Here is a 17,120-nt window from a genome sequence, read left to right on the forward strand (position 1 = left end):
TAACCAAACTGACATCCTTTTTTCTTGTGCCAGTCAAAGCAGAATGCTTTCCGAATACAGATCCCCTTTGTTGGTTTGGGACGACTTCTCTCAACATTCATAAGTATCTTTGTTTCTTTTACCTTTAGATCTCTGTGGAAGAACTAGAGCACAGCATCAGTGTAAAAATAGCAAAAGAAGCAGTTATGAGCATCAATAGCCCAAGAAATCTTTTTAAGCCCTCCAATGGCTTTCTGGAGACTAAGGTGTATATTGCAGGACTACCTCGCAAAGTGGACAACACTCTCATTAAACCGGTAATTGTTTTCAGTGCCAATGTCACACATCAAGTGTTGCGTTATCTCCTTTATTGTAATTAGAGTTAATGCATTCCCCCCCCCTTAAAAACATCATCATGGACAATATTTCCTGAGATCTTTTACGAAGCTTTGTACCACTGCATTTAAGTGGCCAGTGAGAGATTATCCTTTCAGGTAGATTTGTGAATTTCATTATTTAGTTTTATTCTTAGAACACACATCCACTTTGTAGATTAATCTACAAGTCTGGCCTTCCTTGTTCCAGGTAATTCCAGACCCCAGATAAAAAGAAAAGAAAAAAGTAAACACATTAGTTTGAAAGGCATTCAAGTTGGGGAAACTTTGAACAGAAACAAGTATTCAAGGATGCATGCAACTAATTGTGTCTACTCCTGCAGATTCATGTAACTTCAAAAAAAGGGGAAGCCATCCTGGAATGGAAGAAAAAGTGGTTCAGCTCATTGAGTGTTGTAATGGAGAGGACTAGAATAGGGCTTGGAAACACCAGATTTGCAACAGATTTGCAATTTGTGCTAGCCGTTTTGTGCTAGTTTTATTTATTTTGAAGATTTGTATCCTGCCATTTGGCCACATTATAGCAGTTTGCGCTCTCTCTCTCCCTCTCTATATATATGTATGTATCATAATAAATATACGCTACTGCAAGAAAAAGGAAACAAAGTGCAGGTTATCAGAGCAACAGTAAACTAATTGTAGCAGCAGGATGCAACTTAGAAACAGTCCAAAAATCCAGTGAAATTCAAGTGTTTTGACTTAAAGATCGAAAGAGAAGGAGCTTGCTGAGTTTTCCAAGGAAGGACATTCCACAGTAGTAGTAGTAGTAATTTTATTATTTATACCCCACCCATCTGGCTGTGTTTCCCCAGCCATTCCATATCCTTGAACCCACTCCTGCAAAGGCCCTAAAACAAGGGACAGATAAAAGAAGCACTTTTAAGTTCCAAGCATCATAGAATTGGAGAGGGTTATCTAGTCCAAGCACACACAATGCAGGAATCCTGCCCTGGGTGGGCTCAGCCCCTCACCTTCTGATTAACAGCCAGATACACTGATCCCCTGGACTCTTGCAGCAACATTGGTAGAAAGGAAAGGAATTTAAAGGGTTCTTAGATTCCTGTGCAGCATTTGCATACAAGCAAACTGTGGTCACAATGGAAGTTGTCCTGGTGTGGGAACACTGCACATAAAGAAACCAGCACACAGGTTAAAAACCTTATAAGTGTGAACACTGGCCCTATGGAACATTTAAATTGAGGGCTCTCTAGCTTGATGGGCATATAATTAAAGTTTCTTTCTGAGAACCAGTCAGCCCACAGAAAGCTGTCTCCATACTGCAAGCTCTTATTTTACGAGAGTTACATGGAAATTGGCTTGTCCAAAAATTAGAATTCAGGTCCTTTTGTTCATCGCTCTTGTATAGCTTGCTGTCCAGTTGACTAAAAATAAAAATAAAATCCACCTCTTTGAAGAAAGAGCAGAAAGCAAAATTGAACTGCACCACACAGGCACTGACAGTTCTTTAGCTGGATAAAACCTCACTGTGTGATCTAAAAAAACATTTTGTATCTTACTTCAGAGATGGACAAAAAACTCTTGATCCCAAGCAGATTTTTCTTTCTTTCCTGAACTGTGATGGGGGTGGAAGCAGACCCTTCTCAAATAGCACTGCACATGCTCATTGCAATTGCTGTGTCAGGGTGACTATGCATTTTTAGAATAAGAGAAAAAGAATCATGAACCTATCTTGTCTCACCTATAATTCTTTTCTTCTGCTGACGTGCCAACCTTGTGACATTTATCAATTCTTGTAGAGGGCGGAAACTATAGTATACATTGTTGGATTTATGGCAAGTTAGGAACATAATTCATTTTGCAGCTAAGTACATGATCTGGGAAATCCTGGGTACTGATATAAAGTCTGTGGGAATTCTGTGGGAAATAGAGAGCCCGTGTTCTCTATTTTTGTGGTTGGTGGTGAAATATTTGGGCAAATTGAAAAAAAATGCTTACTTTCCTATTAAACCTCAATGTCCTAATTTAACAACATATAATATACCATTTACAATTTTGTTAGCATATAAAATTATACTATTTGGCATATTTATAAAACTTACTAATTAAATTTTTCCAAAAAAGAAAGAAAGAAAAAGGTGTCTAGATGACATTTGGTAACATGTAGTATGGGATATGTTTCTGGACCATTGTGGATTGCCACAAACAATGCTGCAACTTCTTCTTCAGATTAACCCACGCCTGGATGGGTGTATTCGTGCCTGGAACTTGTTGAATCAGGGAAATTCTGGTGTAAAAGACATCATTCAACAGAAAGAAAGCAAACACTGTTTAGTAAGCGTTGGGAAAGGATCTTACTATCCTGGCACTGGAGCAGCAAAGTTTCATATTAACTACAGTAAGTAATTCTTGCACTTTCTCTGAAAACATTTTTCAGCTGGGGTAGCTGCGTCATTTGGGACGCAGGTGGCACTGTGGGCTAAACCACTGAGCCTCTTGGGCTTGCCGATCAGAAGGTCGGTGGTTCGAATCCCCACGACAGAGTGAGCTCCCATTGCTCAGTGCTAGCTCCTGTCAACCTAGCAGTTCGAAAGCACGTCAAAGTGCAAGTAGATAAATAAGTACCACTCCGGCGGGAAGGTAAATGGCATTTCCATGCGCTGCTCTGGTTTCAGTGTTCCATTGTGCCAGAAGCGGCTTAGTCATGCTGGCCACATGACCCGGGAAAAATGTCTGTGGACAAACGCCGGCTCCCTCGGCCTGTAAAGTGAGATGAGCGCTGCAACCCCAGAGCCGTCTGTGACTGGACTTAACTGTCAGGGGTACTTTACCTTTACCTTTTAGTTACTATATTTAAGGAACAGCACACAGAGAGGGGAGGGCATTGCCTTTCACTTTGCCCTCAGTGAAATTAATGGAACTATAAAAATGTTCTCCATCTAACCATGTGGGTGGTAGGCTTGATGTGGTACCAGAATACCCAAAGTAGGAGGCAGTGTCCTCTACAGTGGTACCTCGGGTTAAGTACTTAATTCGTTCCGGAGGTCCGTTCTTAACCTGAAACTGTTCTTAACCTAAAGCACCACTTTAGTTAATGGGGCCTCCTGCTGCTGCCACGCTGCCGGAGCATGATTTCTGTTCTCATCCTGACGCAAAGTTCTTAACCCGAGGTACTATTTCTGGGTTAGCGGAGTCTGTAACCTTTAGTGTATGTAACCTGAAGCGTATGTAACCCGAGGTACCACTGTATTTAGTTTGAGTTATTTCCCAGACCTCAGCTCTGCTTCTGTGTATGGCAGATGAAATGTCAGAGCACATTTTTAGTACAGGCCTCCTGCCCCTTTTCATTCCTAGGGAGATATATAGTGGCTCCTACCCTACCATCTTTCAAGACACCTTTTCATTTCAAAATATTTAAGAAGCAGCATTCTGGTTTTTTTATATATAATTGCTTTTGCCCTGAGAGGTGGGACATATTTTTTTGGAACATATATAGGTAAACACTTGTAAACCATACCATCAAGGGAGGCAAAAGGAAGTAGGCAGTCCTTCAGATTTAGACGGCCTAAATTGTTGTCAGGATGTGATTCTAACTAGATTATCGGGTGAAAAGCTTCTTGTGATGTGCTGTAGATCAACAGCTACCTATTTTCTGTGAACATTGCAATCATACAGTTTGACCAATAACCAAGAATAAGTATGTCAGGGCAATTGGCACACTCTGACCCTGTTCTTTATCAGGGCTTCCTGGGAGGCTTATAACCATCAAAAGGGGGGTCTCTGAGGAAATTACATACTGGTCGTTAAACAAAAAAGTTCAGGAAGGACAAAACCCCAGTATTAAATATTTGGTTAGAGAGTCAAGTTTTCCAAGAAACCTAGAAAGCAATTCTTTTGTGGCTTGCTAAATTGACAATTTTCTCTTCTTTTATTTGTTTAAAATAAAACAGACAGCAGCCTGAACAACGCCGAAGATTGGTTAATAAACATGACCCTGGCCATCCGACCATCCACAGGCACTGGAGTCCTGCTTGCCTTGGTTTCTGGTGAAACGGTGCCTCTTGCTTTGTCCATAGTTGACTCCAACTCCAAGGGCACACAGGTAGTTCTTTGTGAATGGTGGACAGAGCTGGCCAGATTCTTTTTTTTGCTGAGTGGGGGGGGGGCGTAATTTGTTGAGGGAAAGTGTGGATACTATTTTAGCCCTCACCTTTCCCATGGCATCTGATCTGACTGAAATTCGGTATCCTCCTCCACCCGCCACCCCACAGAGGCTTAAAGCAAGGTGAAGACTCCAGGGACAGTTCTAATGTTAGGGCTTGTGAATGACTAGGCTGGTTTTGGAATTGTGAATGGAGCTTTTCCACTGAGAGTGGTGAACTCTGAGGTGACTCAATGGGGCAGCTTTCCTTTCTCGACTGCACCACTCCAGAATGCCCTTGGGAGATGGTGTGCTTGAAAGTTTGCTGTGGCAAATCTCTCCTTGACCTGCTAGCTTACTATGTGCAGAATTTTTACGACCTGATTCTTTAAAGCAAACTCTTCTCTGGATGATAGTACAGTTAGTGCAGTCCTGCAAAGGGGCTTTACCTCATCAGAAATAATGAAGCTGAGCTTGAAGTTATTTGAAAACGTTGTTACAGTTGGTTCCTCATGTGCTACAGTATGAAAATAAAACATGTAACAACTAAAGGTAGTAGACCAGAGATTCCCTTGGCATTGAAGTACAGCTTTGTCACCTTGTGAGGACTCTCCAGGCTGGGCTGCAGTCACAACCATTACTGGAGACAGTTGCCTCCAGCAGCTCATCTCTTTATGTTGCCAGTTTGGAGAATGGAGAAGGCTGCCTCTCCTTATTTCCCAGTCTCTCTTTTTCCGGTGGGAGGGATTCAAGCACAGACTGTAAATCTAGGTTTGCACAGTTAAAGCGCTCTCTTGCCCTGGTGCATCAAATCCACTTTAAAACAGCAACAACTGAGACTTTGCAATTGGGGAAGTTATCACTGAAGGCGCTGAAAAATATAGGATGAATGAATGATTAGCGGGAAAATGTGTAACCAGCACACTCGCAAATCAGAAAGAGTGCTCACTGTTATCCATCCCACATACAAATCACAACAAATGCTCAGTAAAGACTGGAACCTTGTCTAGCCACTATGTAAGCTTTGTACAAGTAAATTAGGCTGAATGCTTAATAAACAGGTTGTCTAGAGAAGCCCCTGGTGTGAGCCATCAGGCTTGCCATAAAGGTCTGTTGGGGTATAATGGCACTCAGTTCCCTATGATGAAAGAGTACTAATGGGTGCCACCCTGGTTAGAGGATCTTGTGATTAGCCTGGCCATTCTGTTACTAAACTGCCTGGGGCCTTCCCATAGACACCTGGATGGCTACAGTGAAAGCAGGATGCTGGACTAAATAGGCCTTTAGTGTGATCCAGCAGGGCTCCTCTTTTGCTTTTGTTTAGCTCCTGCTGGCTCTAGAGTGGATTTGCCTGCTTTAATGGTGTGTCGCAATATTTTCAGTATATTTTCAGCTGGGGGTTATATTCCACCAAAGTACATGTCCCCTTGTTGTTTATTACCATGGTTTTGCTGTCAGGATGCATTGATTGAATATTTATGAATTGTGCATTGTTTGGTAAGTGATTTTTTTTCTTGGGTATTTTATTTATAGGGTATTAGAGCATTTGTTGATTTGTTGTAACTTTTTTCATGTTTTTCTGTGGATTTTTTATATCGCTGTCTTTGTTTTACTGTTCTACTGTCAACTGCTTCGAGTTTCCTTGTGGATAGAAAAATAAATAAATAAATAAATAAATAAATTCAATTAACAAGGCCATTCTTTGCTTCCGGTCCATAGGATATTATTGTATCAGTTGAGAATGTCATTGTGGCCCAGTTGGAGTCAAAGCGATTGTGTACCTCAGGAAGAATGCTGCTGAGACTCAGAGTGACTAGACAGCAGCTTGAACTTACAGCTGATTCACACACTCTGCTTGACTCCTTGGAACAGGAGCTCTCTGCCCTTGATCAAGCAATGAATGGCTCTATCGATACCTACTTAGGTGGCATTCCTGGTAAGTGTTGTTCCCTTTAATTAATTTAATTGATTAGAATAATTAAGTTATGCTTTAATACTTTTTTGTTTCAATTTTATTTGTCCTTTTGTTTCTTTTAAAACACTGTTGCATAGTTTCTAGCGAACCTGGTATTGCAATAGTGGTTAAAACTGCATTAGTTCTAGCACTAATAGAAGAGGACTTTCTCTCACAAAGTCTATTTTTGGACATGACCCTAGGGGACCTATTTTCCCTCCTTCCCTGCCCACTCCTTTATGTTTCCCCCACTCTGTAATCTTATGAAGCTGTTACAGCATACTTTAAGTGTCCTCTACTGGCTAGTCTGAGGAATTACATACGAAATGTAACTAAGCTAGTGTATTTTGCAACCTATTGTTTCTATATTAATAATTTGGAGATGTGTGAAGGAAAGCCTTTTTATGAGAGGCCATCCAAAATGCTACCTGCTATTATGATTTGGTGAACTTCCTTGTGTGTGTAAAAATGCTGTGTGTAAAAATCAACCTGGAAATTGTGAATAACTGAAATTCACTGATTCCTTCCAGTAGCACCTTAAAGACCAACTAAGTTAGTTCTTGGTATGAGCTTTCGTGTGCATGCACACTTCTTCAGATACACACATGTATCTGAAGAAGTGTATCTGAAGAAGTGTATCTTCAGTGTATCTGAAGAAGTGTGCATGCACACGAAAGCTCATACCAAGAACTAACTTAGTTGGTCTTTAAGGTGCTACTGGAAGGAATTTTTTTATTTTGACTATGGCAGACCAACACGGCTACCTATCTACTACTGAAATTCACTGAGGTAACATTAATAAACAATGTTACCTAGCTGGTGCAAGTAAGCTTTGAGTTTAGATTAGCTATGGGTGGAATCAGCTTCAGCACATTGTATGGAAGTTTTATACTGTTTGCTATCCAGTGGTCAGTAGTCGCCCTTTTGGGTGTTTTCCTCTCATTTGAGAAAGGGGAGATCAGCTGAGAAAAATAATGCTGATGATCTAAACCTTGGCAATAGAAGTAATGGGAAAAGAGCAAATTAGAATCAAATGGAACCACCACGTGCTTCATAGTTCTCAAGGACCATGAAAAGAATTAGCACACACAAAGAAATAATCCAGGTACATGAATCAACACAACAGACAGTCAAAGGGCACATCACCTAGAGTCACATTTTTGTCAATGGGAAATTCTCTGGGAAAATCTCAATCTTCTACCATCACTTGCCACCTAAGGGAGGTTTCCCTCATAGTTTGAGCCATGTGGCTACAGTTTAACCATGAGATGTTTTAAGAAAAGAGATTGGGAATGGCTGGATAAAGAGAAGGACCTTTTTAGTAAGATTAACTCCCCACCCCATTAGCCTCCTTGAGAAGTGTACCAGCTTGAAGTTCATGTGCCTTTCTGTGGCAATATGAGGCTTAACAACAAAACCCATAACAAAAACAAAACAAAAAAATGTGATGAACACATTATGAATGGGTACCTACAGACTGTCGCTGTTTTGCAGAAAGGATTGGAGCCCAATGTCAGGAGTATGCAGAGCATTTCCAATAGCTGAAATGTTTGTCTTCCATGTTATTTTATTTGTTTAATCTCTGTGTGTGACATTCCTCACTCTTGTTTGATTTCTACATTTATTTGAATATGTGTGTGTCTCTATATGCGTAATACGAGATACACAACTGAATACATCTTTTAGCATGCATACATGTCAAAAAATAAAAAGAAGCATGGATCAATATTTAAATAAAGAGTGCTGATTTTTTTTAATGCAGATGTTCCTCTTGAGGCAACCCCTGTAACAGTGTTTTATAATGGCTGCATGGAGGTGAAGATCAATGACAAACAGCTGGATCTGGATGAAGCCATCTCCAAAAAGAATGACATTAGATCGCATTCATGCCCATTGCTTATGGATGAGATGCTGAGTGTTGCTGCCACTGATCTCCCATCTGTTCATTAATCTCTCATGAGAAAATCCAGATTGTTTTGCACAACATGAATAAGGACAGAAATTGAACTGTAAAGGTTCTCCTTTTCTAATAATGTGTTTTGAGAACAAAATAATTGCATCCTTTTTCAAAATAAAGGGACTATACCAAGATTAATATTTCATCAAAATAGTTTCAGTTATAACATTTCAAGAGTTTTTAGTTGAATTGTTTGCTGTTCAACAATTATACCATTCATATTTTATACCTTGGAGAATAAATCCAGAAACATCTATCTGCACTCAGTTTAATGTTTTGGTTCTAATATATTGTATTGTGGCTGCAAATAATCACACTGAATAAACTGAACCAAGACATTTCATTTTTTTCTAAAGAATAATATTGGACATAGATCCTACGAAAAGAGTGTTTCAGGTCTACAGAGGTAGAGCAAATCAAGTATATATGAAGATCCTGTCTCAAAGGTCCCAGGTAAATAATAGTGACACAAGTATTTAGAAGAAAATTACAAATGAGACCACCCCAACGCATTTTTACTATTTTTAAGTGATTATATTAAATGGGTCCAACCTCTTTCTCAGAGCAGATCTATTAGCAGCAGCAACCAGGCTGCAACTTCTACTATCAAAAAGTTGCCATAATAGAGTAACCTGACATTCCATTTATAAAACATTCTGAGCCAGGAAGATCTCATTGTACTATATATTTCAAGTTATGATATTCATAGAGGAAGATATGATGAAAGCGATATATCTGACTTATTGGACAGGTTGAAAGTCTGTATGGATATTAAAGTATGTTGTCCATTCACCATGAGGGATCCCAGCTTTGCGCTTCACTTCTAGGAAGAATGCTATATATGTTTTATTAGCGAGCAGTGTAATGGCCTCCTATGCATCCCATTTAGATTTCTTCATAGCATAACACCTCTGTTGGCTGAAAGAGTATGCTCCTCCCATTTCTAAGTGGAAAACATGCATAAGGCTTGAAACCTGCACTATATTTTTAGCCATGGCTAGAACGTAGCTCAGAAACATAATATGCTGCTGAAGGAACTTTGGATGCCAATAGGATTAAAATACAATAATTTTTACAAATTTGATCCTTGACACACTTAAGTAGGTCCAATGAAATCAACCACGGGAATGTGTTTAGAATCATGATTCCAGTGCATCAGAACTTCATGACTTGGCACCTTAATTCCAAATGGAAACCTGCAGTTTCAAATAGAAGTCAATTATATGTCAGGGGTAATGACCCTCCAGCCTCTGGGCCAAATCTGGGCCCATTTTGGCCTGCAAGGCTATTTCCTCCAAATCACATCCATATGTGACATCAGATGTGGGGTAGGTAGATATGTGGCTGGATTGGCTCAGCAACCAAGTTCACACAGTCTATCCATCCAGGAAGAATGGTTCATCATTTGATCTGGGAAGGGGGGAAGTTCAGCCTACTGGATTTTCTGCGCAACTGAGATCCCCAATCCCTGCAGAATCATGCCTAGGATCATGGCTTAGATCTGAGTCAAACCTTATTTTTGATACCTGATCCTACCCTATACGTATTTAAAGATACACATCCCCACTGTTGCTAGCAGGAATGACTTTCGAGTGAGTACGCTTAGGATCACAGTCTCAAGAGCCTAGAGCTTACAGTAAGTGTTAATGGAACTTATTTTTGCATAATTGAGGTTGTAATTCAGAAGAACCAAGTAAAAGCTTTTCAACCTAACTCAAGTAATAGTACGAGCAGTGCTTTTTTTCTGGGAGAGGGGTTACGCAGGGGTACACATGCCCCTAAACATTTTGTGAATCTAAATTTGGCCTCATTGTGGGGCAGGATTTCAGTCTGAGTAGGAAAATGAGATTACCCCAGAACATTTTTTATTTTATTTAGAGAAAAAGCACTGAGTATGAGTAATTATGGCAAAGAGGGCTGATATCAGCACCTGGCATCCTTGGACAGAGCCCAGCATAAGAAATGTGTGAAGACGCCCAGTTTCTGTTGTTTGCTTCCTTTCGAGAGCTTTACACACTCAACTGTTCTTGATGAATTGGTTTTCATTGTTTAGGGCTGGTGTTTTTATTGCCTTTTATGATTTGCATTGAAATTCTGTGACTGTTATATGCAAAGTGGCTTTGAGGTCACCTTTGGGAGAACGTGATATAGAAAGGCTCTAAATAAATGTATTAAAAATGATTTGGCAGGCTGAATTCCTGGGTGCAGTGACGCCGGATAGTCAGATAACTTCTTTGCACCTACCTGTTTGGGTTTTCTGGCATGCTGCCACAGTTCACAGCACTGGAGCCATACTCAACATATTGGTCTTGTTCAACGCAACAGCAAGCCAAACTACAGCTTAGCAAGCCTGCATGAACATGCAAGCTCCCTTTTGGTCTAGCACCATGCTGAGCTAAAGCAAGAGCAAACTATGGTTACAGCTTGTGGCTAGTGAGAACAAAGTTTAGTCACAAGAGTGGGTTCAGACAACTTGCTATGCCAAACCTTGGTTTACTGTGTTCTGCAAGTCTTGTGCAGATTGCTAGTTTGTGCCATGGAAAGAGGATTTTTTTTGGTATAGTTTTGTTTGTAAATGACATCTTTCTAAGAAAACTAAATGTAAGTAGTAGTTAAATGCAGATAAACAAATCACCAAACAAACATTTCCCCTATTTTTAAAAATATCAGTCTTTTTAATAGTAGCAGTCATAGAGTGTAGTGGACAGTAATTATTTTGCAGAATAAGATCTGTTTGAGCAGATATATTGCTGCAGAAGTTTGCAAAACCAATTAATTGAGTTCTATTTTGTTTTTCTGTATGGATATTGTAATGTAAATTACAGAGGTGGGTTTTTCACCAAAGTGTATATGCTGCTTTGTTTTAACAAAAAATAAAATAAAAAATAAACAAAAACCTTTTGTTTTCTTTCCCTATGCTTGTTGCTTTAGTATTATTAATAATGTAGCCTCATCCCTGTACATTATACTTTACAAAGAATGAGTGAGCTGGTCCCTGTCCCAAGAGGCTTACAATCTAGAAATAGACAAAAATGTGTGTTTCCTCTCCAAATATAAAAGCACATCTTCTACACTGATTTAGAGTTTTGGGTAGTTTTGTTCACATTTGCTGAAAGCATCTTCACTGCTATTCTTACTGTGACTATTCATACGAATGTCTGTTTTAATATTTTGCTTTCGTTCTTATTTGTCATAAGATATAGCCTTTCCTGCAAGAGACAGAAGCAGAAGCCAGCCAGCCTTGTAGGCTTTCTCTCTGCACCAGTCCACCAGGGGTGCTTAACCTTTCGGAGGCCATTTGATATTTTGAGGAATTGCTGTGTGGATCCCAGTTGTGAAATGACTGGGGGAGGGGCGTGAAGTAGCACAAACTGACTGCCGCATCAAAAAGAGCAGGAAGAATAAGGATCACAAAATGGTGCAGCCTTGCTGCCCTCTCCTCCCATCAATGGAAAAAAACCCCAGAGAAATGCAGGCTTGTTCAGGATGTAGGAGAGGTGAGCCCCTATGCAAAGAAGAAACAGTCTTGTATCCTTTGTGGATTTTTCAGGGAATATTCACTGAGAGATTTCACACATGCAGTAGGAGGTACTGGTGGGCATGTTGGCACCCAAGGGTGTCATGCTGTCAACCCCTGATGCACACAATTGAGAAAAAAAGGCTTCTGTCCCTAGTACAATGCCAAAACGCAGTTTCAGCACAGGCACTCAATCTTACCTGGGTGCACAGATAAACAACCCTATATGCTTCATGCAGTTGGTACTCAGGTGGTGCTACAGCTGCCATCTCTCCTTCTCTCCCCCACCCCACCCCACATTTTTCTTGCCTACTGTCTGAAATGTAGCACCGTAGCGAAGTCAAGCTTACAAGATCCACTGAGAGTTTTCAGCTGGTGAGAACCCAAGAAGCAGGTGACTCTGCCATTTCTCTTCAGCCTGAAACAGAGATGTCACTTTGACAGGAAAGCATGTCTTAGCCCATCCGGGCTGCTCAGATTCTAGCTGGAGTAGCACCAGGGGGTCTTTTTTAATAGCTCAGCTATGAACTCTTTACAATGCTCAGCTGAGGAATATAAACGAAAAGCCGTGCAGTTTACAGGGAATGGGAACAGCTGCTAAATAACTAAGTTTTAACATCTTCGTTGAATCATGAAGCAAGCTCTCTCTTTTTTTGGGGGGGGGGGGAAATAAGTTTGGATGTGTCCTTTTTAGTGAAATACAACCAGTTCCATTTCTGTACTATGTTTGGTTATTTTCATGGTGCCATGTATGGCGACAAGAGATTAATATTATTGTTTCTGGTGGTATGTCTTATTATTCTTCTAACTCTTGCCATACTGAGCAGGAATGATCATAATAATTGAGTCAACTGTTTGCCTAGGGGTTTTGAAGTCTGAACAGGATTTTGCCAATTTTGTCTCTAGTTTTTAGGCTTTTTTACAACTGTGTTCAGTTTTCTCTTTCTGCCTTTATCAGTATTTTGTTTCTTGTGATCACATTGTACACAGTCCAATACATTACTATTATGACTATTATTTCCAAGTGCTAAGCAGCCACCAACCAGCGAGCAATACAATAGTCTAATTATGTGGCACATACTTCTATTTTCTTCTCATTGCTAAAAATTATTATTATTATTTCCAATTGTGAATATTATTATTAAATAGTATATTTATTTTTTACTCTCTCACTGCCCTCACAGATAGGTATTTTGCTATGCCTTCACAGCAGGGTCGACCTTTCAGTCTGGAACATCTGCTCCCTCCATTGCAAACATTCGTCTCACTACCCTTCAGCAGACTTTAGCATACACACAACTGTTACCCACAGTTAAACATTACCAGTTTCCTGCTTAACTGTCAAGGATGGGCTATGGGCAGCAGTCCAGAGTGAGTTAGGAGCTGGGAGCTGTAAATCAGAATTGGAAAACAATTGCGATCAGAGGACAACACAAGAATGCAGAAGGGGTAGAACCAGCCAGGAGTCAGGACCAGAGAACAATCAGGAACTTAGGAAGCAACTTTACTCCAAGTCAAATCTTTGGTCGACACTCTCTGGAAGCAGATCTCCAGCATTTCGGACTGGGGTGTTTCCCAGTCCTACCTGGAGATACTGGGGTTTTTGCATGCAAAGCAGCTACTCTACCACTAAGCCCAGCCCTTCCCCAAACAAACAGCATGTAGCTTGAAAGTCACACTTCCATTGGGTGGGTTTGCCAAATCAAAAGATGTTACAAAGTGGTTTGTGGCTAGTGAGTGGTTTGAGTCCATCATCAACGACTTGGATGATGGACTCAAGGGCATCCTGATCAAATTTGCAGATGACACCAAACTGGGAGGGGTGGCTAACACCCCAGAGGACAGGATCACACTTCAAAACGACCTTGACAGATTAGAGAACTGGGCAAAAAGAAACAAGATGAATTTTAACAGGGAGAAATGTAAAGTATTGCACTTGGGCAAAAAAAATGAGAGGCACAAATACAAGATGGGTGACACCTGGCTTGAGAGCAGTACATGTGAAAAGGATCTAGGAGTCTTGGTTGACCACAAACTTGACATGAGCCAACAGTGTGACGCGGCAGCTAAAAAAGCCAATGCAATTCTGGGCCTCATCAATAGGAGTATAGCATCTAGATCAAGGGAAGTAATAGTGCCACTGTATTCTGCTCTGGTCAGACCTCACCTGGAGTACTGTGTCCAGTTCTGGGCACCACAGCTCAAGAAGGACACTGACAAACTGGAACGTGTCAAGAGGAGGGCAACCAAAATGGTCAAAGGCCTGGAAACGATGCCTTATGAGGAACGGCTAAGGGAGCTGGGCATGTTTAGCCTGGAGAAGAGGAGGTTAAGGGGTGATATGATAGCCATGTTCAAATATATAAAAGGATGTCACATAGAGGAGGGAGAAAGGTTGTTTTCTGCTGCTCCAGAGAAGCGGACACAGAGCAATGGATCCAAACTACAAGAAAGAAGATTCCACCTAAACATTAGGAAGAACTTCCTGGCAGTAAGACCTGTTTGACAGTGGAATTTGCTGCCAAGGAGTGTGGTGGAGTCTCCTACTTTGGAGGTCTTTAAGCAGAGGCTTGACAACCATATATCAGGAGTGCTCTGATGGTGTTTCCTGCTTGGCAGGGGGTTGGACTCGATGGCCCTTGTGGTCTCTTTCAACTCTATGATTCTATGATTCTAGTGTGGTGTTTTAAGCAAGTCACCGTCTGAGTCTAACCTGTTTCAAATAATTGCAGCGAGCCATTATGAACTCCTTGTAGGAAGGGTGGAACAAACTATTTATATATCCATCTATCTATTAGCCTTGGTTTTCTTTACAGGGAAGGGGGATAATGATTCAGAAAGGAGAATGGACTATTCATGCATTTTGCACACTAAACACTGCAATATAAATGATTGCTAATGTTTCATAAGACCAAAAACCAAACTCCACTCCATCCATGTACATATTAAAAAACTGGTGTTGTGCATTTGGAGACCAGAAGATGGAGCTGAGTGACTGCAATAATTCAGTTCAAATGATGCTAATAACTTATGAAAGATCATTTCACTGAACACTTCGGACTCTTTCTTATCCAAGAAATAGAAAGCAGATTTTTATTTAAATCCAAAATACATTTTTTAAATCTGGCATTTCACCATGAACATCCTTGTTTGGATATTCAGAAATGGCGATTATGGACTTAAACCATGTTATTTTGGGGGTTCCTTTGCTTTAAAGGCCCAGACAACTGAAAATGTACCTTTTCAAGCATATGGGAGCTATGTAGGCGCATCATTACAATATTGTGCCATTATTATTTCTTTCAGGGAATTATTGATTGCAATGATTTATTGATTGCAATTGCTTATTTTCACAATGTGTCTTCTTTGCAGTTTACTTTCATGGCTTTTACCAGCTTAGGTTGGATCTCCAGATGAGACCCTGTCTGGAGAAATCAGTTTGGCCATGGCTACACATGTGTTGGTTGGACGCGGGTGGCGCTGTGGGTAAAACCTCAGCGCCTAGGAGTTGCCGATCGTATGGTCGGTGGTTCGAATCCCCGTGGCGGGGTGAGCTCCCGTCATTCGGTCCCAGCTCCTGCCCACCTAGCAGTTCGAAAGCAAAGCACTCTTAAGTGCAAGTAGATAAATAGGTACCGCTTTATAGCGGGAAGGTAACTGGCGTTTCCATGTGCTGTGCTGGCTCGCCAGATGCAGCTTGTCATGCTGGCCACGTGACCCGGAAGTGTCTCCAGACAGTGCTGGCCCTCGGCCTCTTAAGTGAGATGGGCGCACAACCCTAGAGTCGGACACGACTGGCCCGTACGGGCAGGGGTACCTTTACCTTTACCTTTTACACATGTGTTGATTACTGCCAGAATGCTGGTGGGACCTAGGTAGTTTAATCTTAACACACCAGTTTCACAACAGTTGCATTGTGTACCTATATATTACCAGGCTCAATTTAAAATTTCAATATTAATCTTTAAAACCCTGAACCGTTTGGGACCCAGTCACTTGAATGACTTCTTAAAGCCATACGCCCAGGTCCTAAGAGCAGCTTCAGAGACCCCACTCTTTAGGATTTATAAAGTTGGTGGATACAAGGGTCAGGCTGTTTCCACTGATGGCCTCATGCACTTGTACACTTTCCTCACCCAAGAACTCTGCTTGACCTGTATAGAGTAACTATATGGAATGACTTTATTCTCCTAAGATATTTATTGAATTTACTGCTGACCCTCATATGTACACTTTTGTCTGATGCTGTTTCTTCTTCTTCTTCTTCTTCTTCTTCTTCTTCTTCTTCTTCTTCTTCTTCTTCTTCTTCTTCTTCCCCAGCAACCAGCTAGCAGATCACTAGTGGTAGCTTGAACTCAGAACTCAGAAAGGCTAATGATGGGTTTCTGATGCTTCTCAGGACTATAGGATGCAAAATAATTTCGAATTTAACATTTCCATATCTGAATCCCAGCACCTTGAGCTTCCGAGTGCTGAGGCGCAAAGGAAGGGAACCCAAGAACCTTCCCTGACAGTTTCGTGAAGTAGCAGAATGGGGATTGGCTACTTCTGTACTGTGTCAGTATCAAACTGCTCAATGTATATCAGCACTCAGAGCTGGCTGCTGACCTTGCTGCCCAGGCTATCACTGGGTGATAACACACACTCAGCAGTTTTGCTCCTTTGCTTTTCTAGTAACAATCGTAAAAGCAAAAATCGGTCAACTTGGGTCTGGTTGATTGGCAGTCTTACTCTTCATATGCAGATGGAAAAACTGTGGCGGAACTGATTCCCTTAGTTGTAAGGATTTAGAACAAGCATCCAAAAATGCAAAGATTCAAGCCCAGTTAAGGGCAATATACTAGTGGCTGAAAGCAGTGTTTAAATAATATGTGTGTGAGGGTGTGCCATCCCTTTAACATTTGTTGCAGTCCCCTTAGCTATGTCTTTAAAAGCCTAAAGGAGCCATGATGGGGATAAAAGAGGGGGGAAGTCTTATGAATGGCCCCCACTTTTCCTCCAAAAATTCAAACACTGGTTGAAAATTAAGCATGACAGAAACAAATAAATAACTTTGCCAGAGACTATGAAATGATTTTTTTAATTATTATTCTATGCTGTTTTGGAGCACAGGAATTCTGGAACATTTTTGAGCACATGCACACTTGTGTAGCACAAAACCAGGTTTTCTCAATCTGGAGTTGTTCATGCTTGTCCTCAACATGCTGTTTTCAGTCTAG

At 40.9% G+C, this 17,120-nt stretch overlaps 1 protein-coding gene across 1 annotated transcript in view; it reads left to right on the forward strand.

The window, feature by feature from the left end:
- The window catches only part of PROS1 (protein S), a 35,793-nt gene extending 27,066 nt beyond the window's left edge, over positions 1–8,727 (forward strand). The window contains exons 11-15 of the mRNA XM_081198986.1: positions 129–296; positions 2,562–2,730; positions 4,283–4,434; positions 6,193–6,409; positions 8,190–8,727. Coding sequence (XP_081055112.1) covers positions 129–296; positions 2,562–2,730; positions 4,283–4,434; positions 6,193–6,409; positions 8,190–8,377 — 894 coding nt within the window. The 3' untranslated portion in view covers positions 8,378–8,727. The remainder of the gene's footprint in view (positions 1–128; positions 297–2,561; positions 2,731–4,282; positions 4,435–6,192; positions 6,410–8,189) is intronic.
- Positions 8,728–17,120: the final 8,393 nt, after the last annotated feature.

The sequence above is a fragment of the Podarcis bocagei genome (genome assembly GCF_964188305.1).
Source record: "Podarcis bocagei genome assembly, chromosome: 6".
NCBI lineage: Eukaryota > Metazoa > Chordata > Lepidosauria > Squamata > Lacertidae > Podarcis > Podarcis bocagei.